This window comes from Macaca mulatta, chromosome 3 (genome assembly GCF_049350105.2).
Source record: "Macaca mulatta isolate MMU2019108-1 chromosome 3, T2T-MMU8v2.0, whole genome shotgun sequence".
Lineage (NCBI taxonomy): Eukaryota > Metazoa > Chordata > Mammalia > Primates > Cercopithecidae > Macaca > Macaca mulatta.
In genome coordinates this window covers 191,163,555-191,178,888 of record NC_133408.1, presented here as the reverse complement: position 1 = coordinate 191,178,888, position 15,334 = coordinate 191,163,555, and the positions used below count along the sequence as shown (strand labels likewise).

Below are 15,334 nucleotides of genomic sequence, written 5' to 3'. Positions count from 1 at the left end.
GTGCCATGGCCTCCTGCAGCCCAGCCCTGGCTGGCCAAGCTTGAAGCCCTGCCGAGGGCAGGGGAACAGTCAGCACAAACTCCCTGGCTCCAGAACAGCCGCCAAAGTGTCCCCCAGGAACACGACATGCTGCTCCCAGGGCTGCCGAGCGTGGAGCAGCAGCTGGCTTGCTGTTCCCTGGCCCACCGTGCTGCTCCTGAGTCACCTGGAGGAACTCAGTAAGCGCTCCTTTCCTTTCTTCTGTGGGTGAGATCCCTGCCATGGGGGAGCTTTCAGTCTCACTGGAGAGAAAATTAAACCAAAAGCCAGAAAACAATGAAGCACACTAACAGTGTGAAACGCCTCGTGGTGGTGTTCTTCCACACTGTTTTATTTTTCGAGTTGTCAAAGGTAGGTTTGTAGTCAGAAATCTAAAGAACAGCCACCAGAAGACACATGTAAAGAACATGTGTTGAATGAGCTGAGCTCTGATGTCACCCCTTCCCAGATCTTACAAACCTAGTGTTGGAATGGTGACCTGGAAGCCTTGGCCACACAGCACGGGGCATTGCTAAGAGATAAAGGCATCTGGCACCCCAGTTACCTGGTCCCGTGCCAGGCTTTGGGTTGCAGCACCAACCAGGGGTGTGAGTTTTAAACTGTGATCCAAAAAGGCCCTGGCCCTTTTAAAATACATTAGAAAATACGGTTCCTATTTGGGAGCCATTCGTTCCTTCCTTTTTCAGCCCCTCCCTTCAAAAAAGAATTCTGAGTGTGGAAAGCATTCTGTCAGAACGAACTCTGAGCGGAGTCACAGGTGTGGCAGCGAGTTTCCCCTGTATTCATGTGGGACCAGCGGCTGGCGGAAACAGAAGAGGGGGTTTGGTGTCCCTGTCCACCTGTGAGTGGTCAACTTTCCCCCGCCCACATGTGCCAAAGAACGGGTCCTTAGCCCCTGCCCTGCAATGGGAAGGCGCCACCTCTCCCAGCCCATCAGCGTTCATCACTAATCATGGGATCCAAAGCTTTGTCCCTCATGTGAGGAATTTCAGGCCTGTGTGAGTCAAACAGAAAGACCCCAGCAGTGAGGAGCTTTTCGTGCCCCACCTCTGTGCTCGGCCACCTCGAAGTGGCCTCGGGGAGGAAGCGGCCGGCTTTGTGCTTCCAGAGCATGGTGCACCCACGTGGCAGGTCACCTGACTCGTCCAGTCTGTGTTACGAGATGGCTTTAATGCAAATAAGGACTTTTTTTTTTTTTTTTCCGAGATGAAATCTCGCTCTGTTGCACAGGCTGGATGGAGTGCAGTGGCACAATCTCCGTTCACTGCAACCTCCGCCTCCCAGGTTCAAGTGATTCTCCTGCCTCAGCTTCTCGAGTAGCTGGGACTACAGGTGCCCACCACCACACCCAGCTAATTTTTGCATTTTTGGTAAAGACAGGGTTTCACCGTGTTGGCCAGGATTGTCTCGATCTCTCGACCTCTTGATCCACCCGGCTCGGCCTCCCAAAGTGCTGGGATTACAGGCATGCGCTGTAGTCAGGATTTTTAAACATGCTGCTTCTTTTGCCTTTTAATTTCCCAGCCTGAAATCAAAACTCAGGATGTAGAAAGAAATTATTTTCCAAATCCCTTCAGTCCGCAGTGGTCCTTGGGAGTCCTGTGGGATTCAGGGTAGGGTGTTCAATGGCTGACGAATTTTCCCGTGCACATCGATGAGAAAGTATGGAATAGTAGAAGGATGTGAATTTGGGAATCAAGGGTCCACATGAGGGGCAAGTCCATCTTCTGTCCACTTGCCAGGTGTGCCATCCTGGTCAGACTAGTTCTCTGACCCTCAGTTATTCGTTTTTCAATGAAATGTTGTTAATTATGCCTGCCCTGCTCATGTGTGGGAAGAATGAAATAAAATAATAACTGTAAGGTGACCAGCACCCCAGCTGGCATATGCTAGGCATTCAGTAAATGGGAGTTATTATGTTAGTAATAAAATATGGTTCTTAGAGGACAGGAATGTCTGAATTATTTGTAGTACCCCATCCCTTCAATCAACAACTGTCCTGTACACTTGCTAGAGGTTTAATAACTACCTGTTGAATGAATGACCATTTAAACTCAAGCACAGAACCATCAGGCCTGCCTAAGTTGCTGGTTATTTTCCACACAAATTTAAATACATTTACCTTCAGTCACTAAACTTTGAAATGTTCTTTTTTTTGTTTTGTTTGTTTTTGTTTTTGTTTTTGTTTTGAGACAGAGTTTTGCTCTTGTTGCCCAGGCTGGAGTGCAATGGCGTGATCTCGGCTCACCACAACCTCCGCCTCCTGTTTCAAGCGATTCTCCTGCCTCAGCCTCCTTAATAGCTGGGATTACAGGCACGCGCCACCATGCCCAGCTAATTTTGTATTTTTAGTAGAGGCAGGGTTTCACCATGTTGGTCAGGCTGGTCTTGAACTCCTAACCTCAGGTGATCTGCCTGCCTCGGCCTCCCAAAGTGCTGGGATTATAGGTGTGAGCCACCGCAACCGGCCTTGAAATGTTCTTTCTGTCCGTTGTATTATATAGTGTAAGAATAGTACACTGGCTTAAACAAAACCTTTTCATTTGCCTTTTAATCAAATCTGCCTCTTTCTTATTGGGATACTTGTTCAGGTCTTTTCATAAAGATGTTTTGCTTTGTTTTATTTTATTTTATTTTATTTTATTTTGTTTTATTTTTTGAGACAGGGTCTCACTCTGTCACCCAGGCTGATGTGCAGTGGCAGGATCATGGCTCACTAGAGCCTCGACCTCCTGGGCTCAAGCAGTCCTCCCGCCTCAGCCTCCCAAAGTGCTGGGATTACAGGTGTGAGCCACCACACTGGGTGTTATTTTATTTTTAGCTTGAGAAAACAATTTTTGTTAGAAGCTGATTTTTTAAAAAGAAAAGAAAAAGACATCTACACATGAAACTCCTAAACTTACCTACTTCCAGAATTTAATCACAGTACGTTTGGGCTACTGTATTTAACAACAGAAATCATCCAACAGTGTACCGAGGACCCAGCTGGCGGTAGATTTTGTGGCTTGTTTCTGAAGGCTGGGGTCCCCCACTCCAGGCATTGATTTGGCCTGGCCTGGGTTCTCCCCTCTTCTTCACACCCTCCAACCCCGAAGGCCCATCTCAAGGTCCCTTTCTCCAGGCAGGGCCACACGGGCCCTCTCCTCTCCTTCCTTTGTGCTGGCGACACTTGCAGCCACAGCTCACATACTCACAGCTTTTGCATGCAGTTAGCATTGTTTATCTTTGTCTCCAGCTCATTTGCAAAGTCACTGAGAGCAAGACCTATTTTGTGTGTTCATTCATGCATCCGTGCTACAAATACCTGATCCCCATATCTATCTATCAGTCCCAGCAGGACAAAGGAGGCACACTGAACTTTTTGGATCGTTGGAGGAGAATTGAATAAAGACACTACTTTCAAAGGTGTGGGCAGGCTGCCAGGAACCCCCAGGGCTGGTGTAGTAACTCAGGTTCATATCAGCAGGGCTGCTGCCAGTGCTGTGCCCGAACGATGAAGGAGCTGGTCCCTGACCCAAGACAGAAGGCTGGGGGAGGGTTTCTTTGAGAGGAGCTGAATTCTTCCCTTGGGAGATGACACAGTGAGGCCAGAGTGACTCTGCAGGGATGTAGGGGGCTATGACAGCCTCAGCTCCTCCCTCCTTCTGGCATCTGCTGTGCCCACTGTTGGCTGCAGCTAACCAGCAGCCTGGGAGGAGCCTGGCCGTGAAGCCCCTCCAGTTGGCTCCACCAGGGAGCAGGGGCAGCTGGAGGGACTGCAGGGGTTCAGGGTGACTGTCCAGTGCCTCCCAAAGTAGATGCCTTGCTGGAGGCTTGGGAGATCCCCACGATGGGTGAGGCCTGGGCCCCTACCTTTTTGGGGTTCCCAGTCTTCTCTGTGGCAAGGGCCACATTCACATATAGAGTAGAAGAGCTAAAATCTTTCAAAGGAGGGAAAAGTCCCTTCTTTGGGGAGTGATGAGGGAGGCTTCACTTGGGGGAAGGCACGGTCTCTGAATTGGGCTGTAAGGGTTTCACAGGGTTTCAGCAGGCAGAGCTAAAAACCACGGGCTTAGGAGGCAGGGCAAATGGTGTAAACGAAAGCAGGTAGGTTAGAAAATTCCAGCCAGGTGTGGTGGCTCACACCTGTAATCCCAGCACTTCGGGAGGCCGAGGCAGGTGGATCACTTGAGGCCAGGAGTTTGAGACCAGGCTGGGCAACATGGCAAAACCCCATCTCCACAAAAAATACAAAAATTACCTGGGCGTGGTGGTGTGCACCTGTAGTCCCAGCCACTTGTGAGGCTGAGGTGGGAGGATCACTTGAACCCAGAAGGCAGAGGCTGCAGATTGTGCCATTGCACTCCAGCCTGGGCAACAAGAGCAAAATTCTGTCTCAATATAAATGAATGAATGAATGAATGAATAAAGGCTGGGTCATGCCTTGTAGGACTTCCTGACCTTACAACATTCAGCACAGCACCAAGTAGACAGTTGTCACTCAGTCCATTTGGTAGAAATTGCACGAGAAAAGTTGAGACCATAGTTTCTTGATCTGCTAAGCAATGGTATGACTATGAGGTCACTCTAGACAGAGATGGGCCAGGTGCCCTAGGCGGGGAAGGACAGACCCACACATCTTGACAGAATGGGTCAGGTCCAATCACGTGAGCAGTTGCTCTACCAGTCAATCAATGGCATCTGAAGTGCTAGAAGCAGCTCCAGCCACACAGAAGCCACGCCAGGGCCGACCAGGCTTCTTGGGAGCTGGAGTGTGTCCCCTGTGGATGGAGGCCCCATGGCAGTGGCAGATCTGGGCATCTCTGGCTTCTGTGGATGGAGGCCCCATGGCAGTGGCAGATCTGGGCATCTCTGGCTTCTGTGGATGGAGGCCCCATGGCAGTGGCAGATCTGGGACACATCTGGTTTCTGTGAATGCTGGGCCTGTGGAAGTGGCAGATCTGGGGCGCCTCTGGCTTCTGTGGATGGTGGCCCCATGGGAGTGGCAGATCTGGGATGTGTCTGGTTTCTGTGGATTGTGGCCCCATGGGAGTGGCAGATCTGGGATGTGTCTGGTTTCTGTGGATTGTGGCCCCATGGGAGTGGCAGATCTGGGACATGTCTGACTTCTGTGGATGCTGCCCTGTGGGAATGGCAGATCTGGAGCATCTTTGGCCCCTGTGGGTGGAGGCCCCGTGGGAGTGGCAGATCTGGGATGTCCCTGGCTTCTGTGGATGCTAACCCTGTGGGAATGGCATACCTGAGGCGTCTCTGGCTTCTGTGGATGGAAGCCCCATGGGAGTGGCAGATCTGGGGTGGGAGCTGAGATTCCAGGGGTTCATCTCACAGGGTAGAATCGAAGACTTCCCTTGGTCTCCCTCCTGCTGTCCTAGCCTGGAGCCATCGTTATCTCATCAGGCATCTGCAGTGACTGGGCCAACAACTCCAGTGGCACTGAGCCCTGCAAGTGAAAGAGGCGAGAGAAAAGGCATGAAAAGCAGCCAGACCCAAGTTGGGAGGCTGGACCCGTGGTTCCTGGGGAGGCCTGGGCTCCAGTGGCAAGTGGCTGGGGTGCTTCCACCGCACACCCCATCCCCTCGTTTTCGGACGAACCGTAGATAATAACAATTCCACTGAAGCAACTGATGGCGTTGCAGTTTTGGGAGGTTATCCCACCCTAATGGGCGGCCAGGAGAACCCAGGCTACTAATCTTTAGCTCGGGGGTTATTTAACTGGTCTGACATAGTCTCCTCCTCATGTGCATAGTCATTTGAGAAGAATCAATTACTGTGAGAGGTTCAGACTGTTGGAACTTGGCTAAATCTCTCTTTCTCTCTTTTTTTTTTTTAATAGAGATGTGGGTTTCATTATGTTGCCCCGGCTGGTTTTGAACTCCTAGGCTCAAGCCATCCTCCCACCTCAGCCTCCCAAAGTGCTGAGATTACAGGCGTGAGCCACTGTGCGTGGTCCTAGACTAAATCCTAAAACGACCTGGTCTTGTCTTAGTTCACTAAGGGGGAAACTGAGGTTCAGAAATGGGAAGTAACTTTTTGATGGTCACAAAGCTGGTTAGTAGCAAAGCAGATAACTTTAGTGAGGCTATCAGCCAAAAAGTCGAGGATTTTTTTTTTCTATCTTGTGCTTCCAAAATTTGTTTTATTTAGTTGCAAAATATATACAAATTATAAATGTTTTAGGTTTTATTTGATCAGCGGTTTGGCTTAGGAGTCAAGGAGATTGAAAACGCCAGTCCTGGTTCTACCACTGACCACAGGATCTTGGGGGAGTCACCTCCCTGTCCTGAGCCTGTTTCCCCATCTGTCATAGAAGGGAGTTGGACTAGATCGCTCTAAAATCTCTTCCAGCTCTGTCAGGCTGCAATTCTCAGCAAGTCCAGAGCTCAAATTACACATTTGCTGAAGACCTTCCGTTAAATTCCAGTCGGGCAGCCGTATCCCCTCCTTGAAGACGGCGCTGCTACTTTCATTGAGTGGAACCGAGTCAAAGTAGATTCAGCAATTTCCAGCCCAGGGACTTGTGTGGCTTCTCCACCCAGCAGCAGCCGGAGCCTTCTGACCCCGTGGGGCCCTGGAACCCATGAATCAAAATAGTTGTGTGATGTCATGTCACAATGGGAATGTGCTCCGGCCAATTGGTGCCAAGAATTGTCTGCCCAGGGTGGTTTCCTTTTACAGTCTGTTTAAAGAGACATCATGCACGGCTGCACATGACTTGCAGGCTTGTGCCTCCTTTGCCTATCTGGTCTTCCCTCCTTTTTTTTAATTTTAAGGAGAAAAAAAAAAAAAAAGCCCTGGAGAGTATCAGTGAGCAGCTGACCTTAACTACATCAACAAATCCCCTGCGAAGTTCTGTTTGCGCTTCCGGCAGCTTCTTGCTACTTAAGGACAGCCGAGCTGACGCTCCAGCTGCTGTGGCCGGAGGTGCAGCCCCGTCAGGACGGCTCCACTCCCTGGCGCCTCACAGACTCTGGGGCTGCGGTGAGGTCGCCCTGAAGACCCCCTGGTGAGGACGCTTGGACCCGGGTTGTCACCTGAGCACAGGCTGCCACTGTGAGCTTTTGGGGTGCCCCGTGCCTGTCGGGCTGATGCTCCTCGGGCTCCCTGCCACCTGGGGCTGACACCGGTTCTGTGGGTCCTGATATGTTCACCTGTCGCCACTCCTGTGGCCACGGCTACCCATGAGGCGCTTTGGGAGTCTCAGGAGCAACAAGAAACACAAGGACCAAAATCGAAGCACGGAGAGGCGCCAGTCGGAGCCCCATGGCCTTTTCGGTAGGACTCTGCCCATTCCCGAGCCCCTGGTGGTCTGTCCTTGGGAGGGAACCCCACGGCGTGTGTGCACACCCTCCTAAACAGTAGCTGTTTCCAGCCACTCCCTTCCAACGGGGGTATAACGTCAGGCAGTGGTTAGAGGAATACGTGGGAAGTGTTTCCTTGCTCTTGGCGGTGCTGCTGTGGGGAGCCGCCTGACAATACTCCTTCTGAAGCTGTTTCCTTTCTTGCCCCACCTGGCTCCGGGAGGCTAGTGATAGATTGGATTTTCATTCATTTATGCAAAAACTGTGGCTTGGGGAAAGTAAGAGTGGATTGGCACTGTTGTTTTCAGCTGTTAAAAATGAAACGTGCATGTTTAGAGGAATCTGTTGGAGGTCAGGAAGAAAGAGGTCTTCCCAGGTTCTGTAGCGGGGTAATCTGACAGATCGTGGGCTAATGTGGGAGGGGAAACACCTGCCTAATTTGCGTCCCATGGGGAGAAGCTTGCATTGTGGTCTCCCTGGTCTCTGGCAACTTCTGCAGCTCCTTCATGTGCAGGGGGTTGGGGTCCGGGCAAATGGAACAAGTGGTGAAGCATCTGTGGTTCAGTATTTCCAAGGACCTGCAGACTTGGAGTGGGTTTTGCCCTTGTCTGTCTGCAGCCGCACAGGTCAATTCCAAAGTTTTCTTAGCTCCACACCTGGTTAAGACCTGCCCACTCAAAATTAGATGGCAGATTTCATTTATTAAGAATCAGAGAGGCCGGGCGCGTTGACTCACGCCTGTAATCCCAGCACTTTGGGAGACCAAGGCAGGCGGATCACCTGAGGTCAGGAGTTTGAGATCAGCCTGGCCAAGATGGTGAAACCTGTCTCTACCAAAACTACAAAAAATTAACTGGGCATGGTGGCGTGCACCTATAGTCCCAGCTACTTGGGAGACTGAGACAGGAGAATTGCTTGAACCCAGGAGGTAGAGGTTGCAGTGAGCCCAGGTCACACCACTGCACTTCAGCCTGGGCAACAGAGCAAGACTCGGCCTCAAAAAAAAAAAAAAAAAAATCAGATTTAGTCTGGGCCTATAATCCCAGGACTTCGGGAGGCCAAGGAGGAAGAATCACTTGAACCCAGGAGTTTGAGACAAGCCTGGGCAACATAGTGAGACCTTGTCTCTACAAAAAAATTAAAAAATTAGCCGAGCATGGTGGCATATGCCTGTAGTCCCAGCTACTCAGGAGGCTGAGATGGGAGGCTGCCTTGAGCTCAGGAGGTCGAGGCTGCAGTGAGTTGTGATTGGGCCACTATACTCCAACCTGGGTGACAAAACTAGACCCTGTCTAAACAAAAACAAAGAAATCAGAGTCAGCCCATTTCTGGTGTTACTGCTTGCATGGCATAGGTTATTTCTGAAGAGCCTGCTGCAAGATGGAACAGCAGAACCAGCGCTGTCATTTATCGGCTCAGTTTCACCAGGGCTGGGGAGACACAACCCAGGGGATGAGTAAAGATGAGGCTCGGGGGTACATGAAGCCGTGTCCCCTGACTGGAATGTGATGTGTTAAGTGGAAAAATATTGTCACTCTGTGTAACAGGGAGGTGACTTTGGCATAACTTCTGAACTGTAAATGAAAACTGGAAGAGCAGAAAAAGAAAAAGATAAATCTAAAATCCGCCTGTATTTCTTGCTACATCCTCTTCAGCCAGCACTCCTGGAAGGCTCTGCAGGCTCAGAGTGTGCTGAGTCCTTGGGGGAGAGCAGGTCAAAGAGACAGCAGTTCTTGAACCCAGAGGGTGTTCAGTCTTGTGAAGAAGAAAGTCCCATAAAGAGAACTAGAGAGCAGCGTCTAATCGAGTAGAGTCCCAGCTACTCGGGAGGCTAAGGCGGGGGGATCACATGTAGGTGAGGCTAGGCGAGGCACGGGGGCTCAAGCCTGCATTCCCAGCACTTTGGGAGGTTGAGGTGGGAGGATTGCTTGAGCCTAGGAGTTCGAAACCAGCCTGGGCAACGTCATGAGACCCCTCTCTACAAAAAAAAATAAAAAATTAGCCAGGCATGGTGGTGCACACCCATGGCCCCAGCTACTCAGAAAGCTGAAGTGGGAAGATCGCTTGAGCCTGGGATGTGGAGGCTACAGTGATTTCTAACCATATCACTGCACTCCAGCCTGGGAGTCAGAGCAAGACCCTCAAAAAAAAAAAAAAAAAAAAAGTGACTGTGCACAGAAATAGGATGCCCAGCCCTGAGCAGGGAGAGGAGGGATGGAATCCTAGACGGGAGGCTCGTTGACATGGTCTAAAAAGATGACTCTTATTTAAGTAATAAAGTAATAAACACTTATATACTGTAGAATTAAACCAGAACCTGTTATTAACTAAAAATCGGGTTTTGCTAATGGGGAAGGACAGGCCCGTTATTAAGAGCCTATCATGTGCCAGACAGTGGCTACCCCACTTGTGTTTAACGGTTGGCTGTCATCCTGTCTCCTACGCTTCTGAGATCAAAAACAAGATTTGCACTCAACCAAGTTTTGTAAGAGCCTGGATGCAGATGCCAGCTCTGACCACAGGGTTGAGAAAATCGGAGGTCCCTCCAGAGCCTTCCTCTGGGATTTGGGAAGCAGCTAGAGGCCACAGCCCCTGCTCAGGCTGAGGCTCCTCTTAGGCAGCAGGAGCCCAGGGACCTGGGTTAATAGTATGTCTGACTTGGGTTAGTGTCCCAGTGAGAAGAGCCAAGAGCTAGGCTGGGTGGGAGGCGGGAGCCCTGTACCCGGCAGACAGTGTTGGGTGTGGATACACTGAGTGAGGAAAAACAGTCCAAGAGTGTTGACCAAACCCTCCCTCCCAAGCCTGTGCCTGTCTAAACCTTACGCATTTCTCAAGACCCAGCTGAACGATCACTGTCTAGAAAACCACCCTGAGGGCCGGGCGCGGTGGCTCACAACTGTAATCCCAGCACTCTGGGAGGCCGAGGCAGGTGGATCACCTGAGGTCAGGAGTTTGAGATCAACCTGGTCAACATGATGAAACCTTGTCTCTACTGAAAATACAAAAATTGGCTGGGCGTGTTGGCAGGTGCCTGTAATCCCAGCTACTCGGGAGACTGAGACAGGAGAATTGCTGAAATCCGGGAGGCGGAGGTTGCAGTGAGCTGAGATTGTGCCATTTGCACTCCAGCCCAGGGGATAACAGTGAGACTCCGTCTCAAAAAAAAAAAAAAAAAAGGAAAAAAAAAAACCACCCTGGCTGCCTTTTCTGTGATCTCCTGGCTGCTCGTGGACAGGGGCGATGTCTCAGGAGCTCGGTCTGTAGCTCTAACCCGAGGCCTCGTAGTATCACAGCTTCTCCATAAAAACCCCTGGCTCTGCCATGGCTGGAAAATGGTCCAGCCCAGGGTCACTCCCTGTTCTCCAGGAAGGATTGCTTCAGGGTTTTGTGTTTTAAATTCCCTCTCAGCAACGCCCTCTCCTTCACACAGTTATTCCTGGAGCTAAAAGAATCTCAGGGCTGGGTTCGGTGGCTCGTGCCTGTCATCCCAGCACTTTGGGAGGCAGAGGTGCATGGATCGCTTGAGCCCAGGAGTTTGGGACCAGCCTGGACAATGTGGCAAAACCCCGTCTCTACAAAAAATACAACTAGCCAGGCGTGGTGGTGCATGTCAGTAGCCCCAGCTAATTGGAAGGCTGAGTTGGGAGGATTGCTTAAGCCTGTGGAGGTCAAGGTTGCAGTGAGCAGTGATCATGCCACTGCACTCCAGCCTGGGTGACAGAACTAGACCCTGTCTCAAAAAAAAAAAAAAAAAAAAAAAAAAAAGCCAGGTGCTGTGGCTCTTGCCTGTGATCCCAACACTTTAGTAGGCTGACGCAGGTAGAGGAGTGCTTGAGCCCAGGAGTTTGAGACCAACTTGGGCAACATGGCAAAACCCCTTCTCTACAAAAAAATAGTTAGTTGGGTGTGGTGGTGCGCACCTGCAGTCCCAGCTACTGGGGAGGCTGAGGTGGGAGGATCACTTGAGCCCACAAGGCAGAGGTTGAAGTGAGCCAAGATTGCACCACTGCACTCCAGCCTGGAAGACAGAGCGAGACACTGTCTCAAAAAACAAACAAAAATCTTAGATGAGACCTCTTCTCCCTGAGAAAGCTTCTGCGAGGGGCATGAAATCCCTGTCTTTGACTTCTCCTCCCTCCTCTCCACAGGACACCACCTAGGCAGTCAGCACAGGTCCCCCCCATCCACTGGGTTTCCTCTGTGGCTGGGTCTTATCCAGGAACCGCAGGCTCCTCTGCCTTAACTCAGCATGGAGCTGCTCCCCCGGCGACAAGGTGCACCCTGTTTCATCTGTGGGCTTCCCCACGGTTCCCCAGGTCAAGAGATATACATCCACACACACATGTCATGTACCTGTGCGCACACACACACACACAGCTCTCCCCACAACCATCAAATCAAGGCCCGCAGCCCCAGAGTCACCAGGTCCATTCGTAATTGCTGTAGATGGCATTTCCACTGGAAAGCCCGTGGCGCTCGCTGGAAATGTTCACCCGCCAGCCTTGTGACAGCGCCCTGGAAGCTCTGACTCAGGAGCACTCAGCCCCTACCCCTCTCTGGCTGCAGAGCCAGGCAGGGAGCCGTGTCTGGCACAGAAGGGAAGCTCCTCACTCCAGCTTTCAGGCTCCAGGCGATAGACAAGTGACGAGCTTGGCTAAGCCTTTCTTTCGGCCTCTTTGGCAAAGAGAAATCCAGATTATGTCGACAAAGGGTGTGTGGCAACAATAATAAAAATGTAGAAGGAAGATTAGGAAAGGATTATGCTAATCAGATCAAAGAGCAATAACTGTAGTAGCACTTTCACCCTCTGCAATTATAGGACAGTAATTAAATAAAAACCATTGAGCGTCTTAATGGCTCCTTTCTGCGGGCCAGCACTGGAGCCAGGAGTGCAAGGAGTGCGTCAGGAAGCTGGTGTTTCATCCTTGGGTGCCCAGGGTCCCGGTAAGACTGGAGACCACGTCCTCTGAGGACGCTTGGACCTTATACCCACCTCCCCTTCCCTGAGCCCACGCCACATGCCTATGCAATGGCTTCCTGGCCAGAACGCCAGCATCCTTCCTGACCCAGAACACTCAGGTGACCCAATACCATGTGCCATGGCTCTCCCACCCTTGGCTGAGTATGGCCCTGCGGGGACCACCTCGTGCTCTTCATCTCAGCAGAGGACAGGGCTGAGAAGCCTGTGGTTTATCATGCCCCCATCCAGCCCCCCGCTCCTCCTCACCCCTCATAGTCCTCACACTGCCTCTGGTGCCCATCTGCTGACCTGGCTGCTGGTATCTTGATTGTTTTTGCCCTGAAATATCCCAATATATGTTTGTCTTTTTCCAATAGAAATTTTCTTTTTGTTTTACTTTTTAAATTTATTTTTGAAAAGAGAGTTTCCCTGTGTTGCGCAGGGTGGTCTCGAACTGCAGGGCTCAAGCGATCCTCCACATTGGCCTCCCAAAGTGCTAGGATGACAGGTGTGAGCCACCACACCTGGCCAGAAATTTTCAAAAGAATACAGAAGTAGGGAGAATAGTATAAAAGCATCCATCTTCCAGGGTTAGCAATGCGTCCTCAGGGCCTTTGTGCCAGCTGCTGTTTCCATACTAGGGGCAGCAGTGAGTGAGAGACGCGGGTGCCCTCAGGAGCACACGGCTGGTGAGGGTGGGCAGATGAATGAGAGGATTTTAACTGTGGTCAGATGTACATAACACCAACTACCATCTTCGCCATTTCACGTGCATTCCCATTATTGTGTAGGCATTACCACCTGCCATTTCTTCCATCACCCACAGCTGAAACTGTCTCCTCTAAGCCCTAACTCCCGACTCCCCTGGCCCCAGCCCCTGGCAAGCACCATTCTACTTTGTACGAATATGATAACTCCAGGGACCTCATAGAAATAGAGTCACAGAGTGTTTGTCCTTTTGAGTCTGCTTTGTTTTGATGGGCAAATGTGTTTTCACTGTCAGGTCAGGTGGTGGTGATGCCGTGGAGGCAGGGTGAGGGATCAGTTCACTGGGTGACGGGGAGAGGGCTGTGTGGATGCCTCTGCTCAGACCCTTCTGAGAGCTGGAGAGGCCAGGCCCCAGGAGGGAGCCTGCGGTGTGTTCTAGGGACTCTGAGAGGCCTGCGGGGCTGGATGGCAGGAGGCAGAGCCACAGGAGCCTGTCTCTGGCAGGTAGGAGATGAGGCTGAGGCCGGGCACAGCAGCCAGTGTATGCCCCTCTTGTGGATCATGGGAGGGCTCTGGATCACACCTGCTTGAGATGAAGGCCCTCTGGGGTCTTGAGCATGGATAGGCTGAGGACTGGGCCTGCCCAAGGCACAGTGGAGCGAGGACAGAGCTGGGGCTGAGCCTGTCCCTCCCCCAACCCCTTTGGCTCCAAGGCCCTGCCCTAGCCCACACCCACCTCTCCTTTTGCCAGTTCCTACCCAAAACCGTCCAGCCCTGGTGCCCGTTGTTCTGCTCTCCTGGGGTGTAGCATCCTTGTTTGTGAGGATGGGTCTCTGGGGGATTTCGGACACTGTAGCCAGTGAGTAGAGAGGCATTTGGGATGATGAGGCAGTGTTCACACAATCTGAGGACGTTCCACTCCCAGCTGTGGATTCCGTGAGGCCCGCCTGCCACCCCCTGTCCGCCCCACTCTCATCCATGCCTGAAAAAGCTCATCACCCATCTGCCTGTTCTCCCTACGTCACCGTCACCAAGCGCTGCTTGGAGGAACCCTGGACAAGTGGCCCAGCTCTCCTGGAGGTGCTGCTCCCCGAGGACTCCCGGAGTCACTCAGCAGGTCAGGCAGCTGTCACCTCACAGGGTGGCAGGGGAGCAAAGCAGCTCTGGTGCGTGTCCTTGGATGTCACAGTCAAGTGCCCCTTTCCCTTTTCTGCCCCCATCCCAGTCACCCAGAGCTGCTGCTCTGTGTCAGGAAGACTAAAGCCCCATAAACAGGTGGGCATCGCCTGTGCACAGGGCTGGGCGCTGGTGGGGCGTCAGCGAGGTACGTGCTGTCACAGGCGCACTCCTCAGGGCTGTGCAAGGTGAGCTGTCGTGACAGTGGCGTGGCTCTGGGAGCAGCCGCCCAGTGGAGAGCCCAGGTTCTGAGCAGAGAAGCCGGACACTGGACAAACGATTCCAGGACTGCAGCGTCTGAAAGTATCCGAAGACGAAAGGGGGAGATTTCAGAGCCTGAAGGGGTAAATAATGAAACAGGGAGAAAGGAGATTCAAAAGGGGGTATATTTTTAAAATCGTGACTCTGGACGGTGACAGAGAAACCCCCACGGCTTGGTGACCTGGGTTGGGGCCGCAGCCTGGTTGGGTGCTGGCCAGCCCCTGTTGCTCTGTCACCCCCATCCTATGAGACAGGACCTCGCTCAGGGCATGTGCATGGGTCCAGGGAGCCTCGGCACCCGAGGATGGTCACTCAGGCTTCCAACTTCCAGATGAAAATGAGCACTTAGTACATTCAGAGAGCAAGATGAATTCTGCCCTGCGGTAATAATTTGTCTTTTAGTGATTGAGAAGAAAAAAATAGGCAAAGTCCAAGTGCTCTCAGCATAAATCAACGTGAATGTTCCCTGAGGGCAAGGCAGTCTCTGGTGCTTCTGTGTGTTCTCGGCCCAGACCCTGGGGACTGCTGGCCTCCGGGTGTCTCCTGACGGTGGTGCTGGTTGGGGTGCAAGCCCCCAGGAGGTGGCGTCTCCCTTCCTGGTCAGGCCCCTGGTCAAACACTCTGCTGGGCCTGGAGGGATCCAGGGAGGACGGCCCCCGGAGCCGAGCAGCACAGTGGCCTCTGGAAAGCAGGCTGCTGGGGGAGTGTCCGGGCATCCGCCCCAGGGCCCCAAGGCTAAGAGCACTGCTGCAGGAGGAAGAAGGTGGGGCTCAAAGCAGACCCAGGAGGAAGTTTTGATGACTCACGTCCCTAAGATGCTTGACTGGGCCCCACTTTTGGCTGGAAGAGATAACAAATCAGCTAATGCTAGTGAGTTCATCAATGAACAGCA

At 52.0% G+C, this 15,334-nt stretch overlaps 1 protein-coding gene across 11 annotated transcripts in view; it reads left to right on the top strand.

Moving 5' to 3' along the window:
• PRKAG2 (protein kinase AMP-activated non-catalytic subunit gamma 2) overlaps positions 1-15,334 on the top strand; it is a 326,330-nt gene that overhangs the window by 128,346 nt on the left and 182,650 nt on the right. For 3 of the 11 annotated variants that reach the window (XM_077997758.1, XM_077997753.1, XM_015135318.3), the window contains exon 1: positions 2,925-7,311. The exons of the other annotated variants lie outside the window; for them this stretch is intronic. Coding sequence is in view for 2 of the 3 variants with exons in the window: in XM_077997753.1 (XP_077853879.1) it covers positions 7,218-7,311 (94 nt within the window). In the remaining variant the exon portion in view is untranslated. Of the gene's footprint in view, positions 1-2,924; positions 7,312-15,334 lie in introns of those variants that run through there. 11 annotated transcript variants of the gene reach the window in all.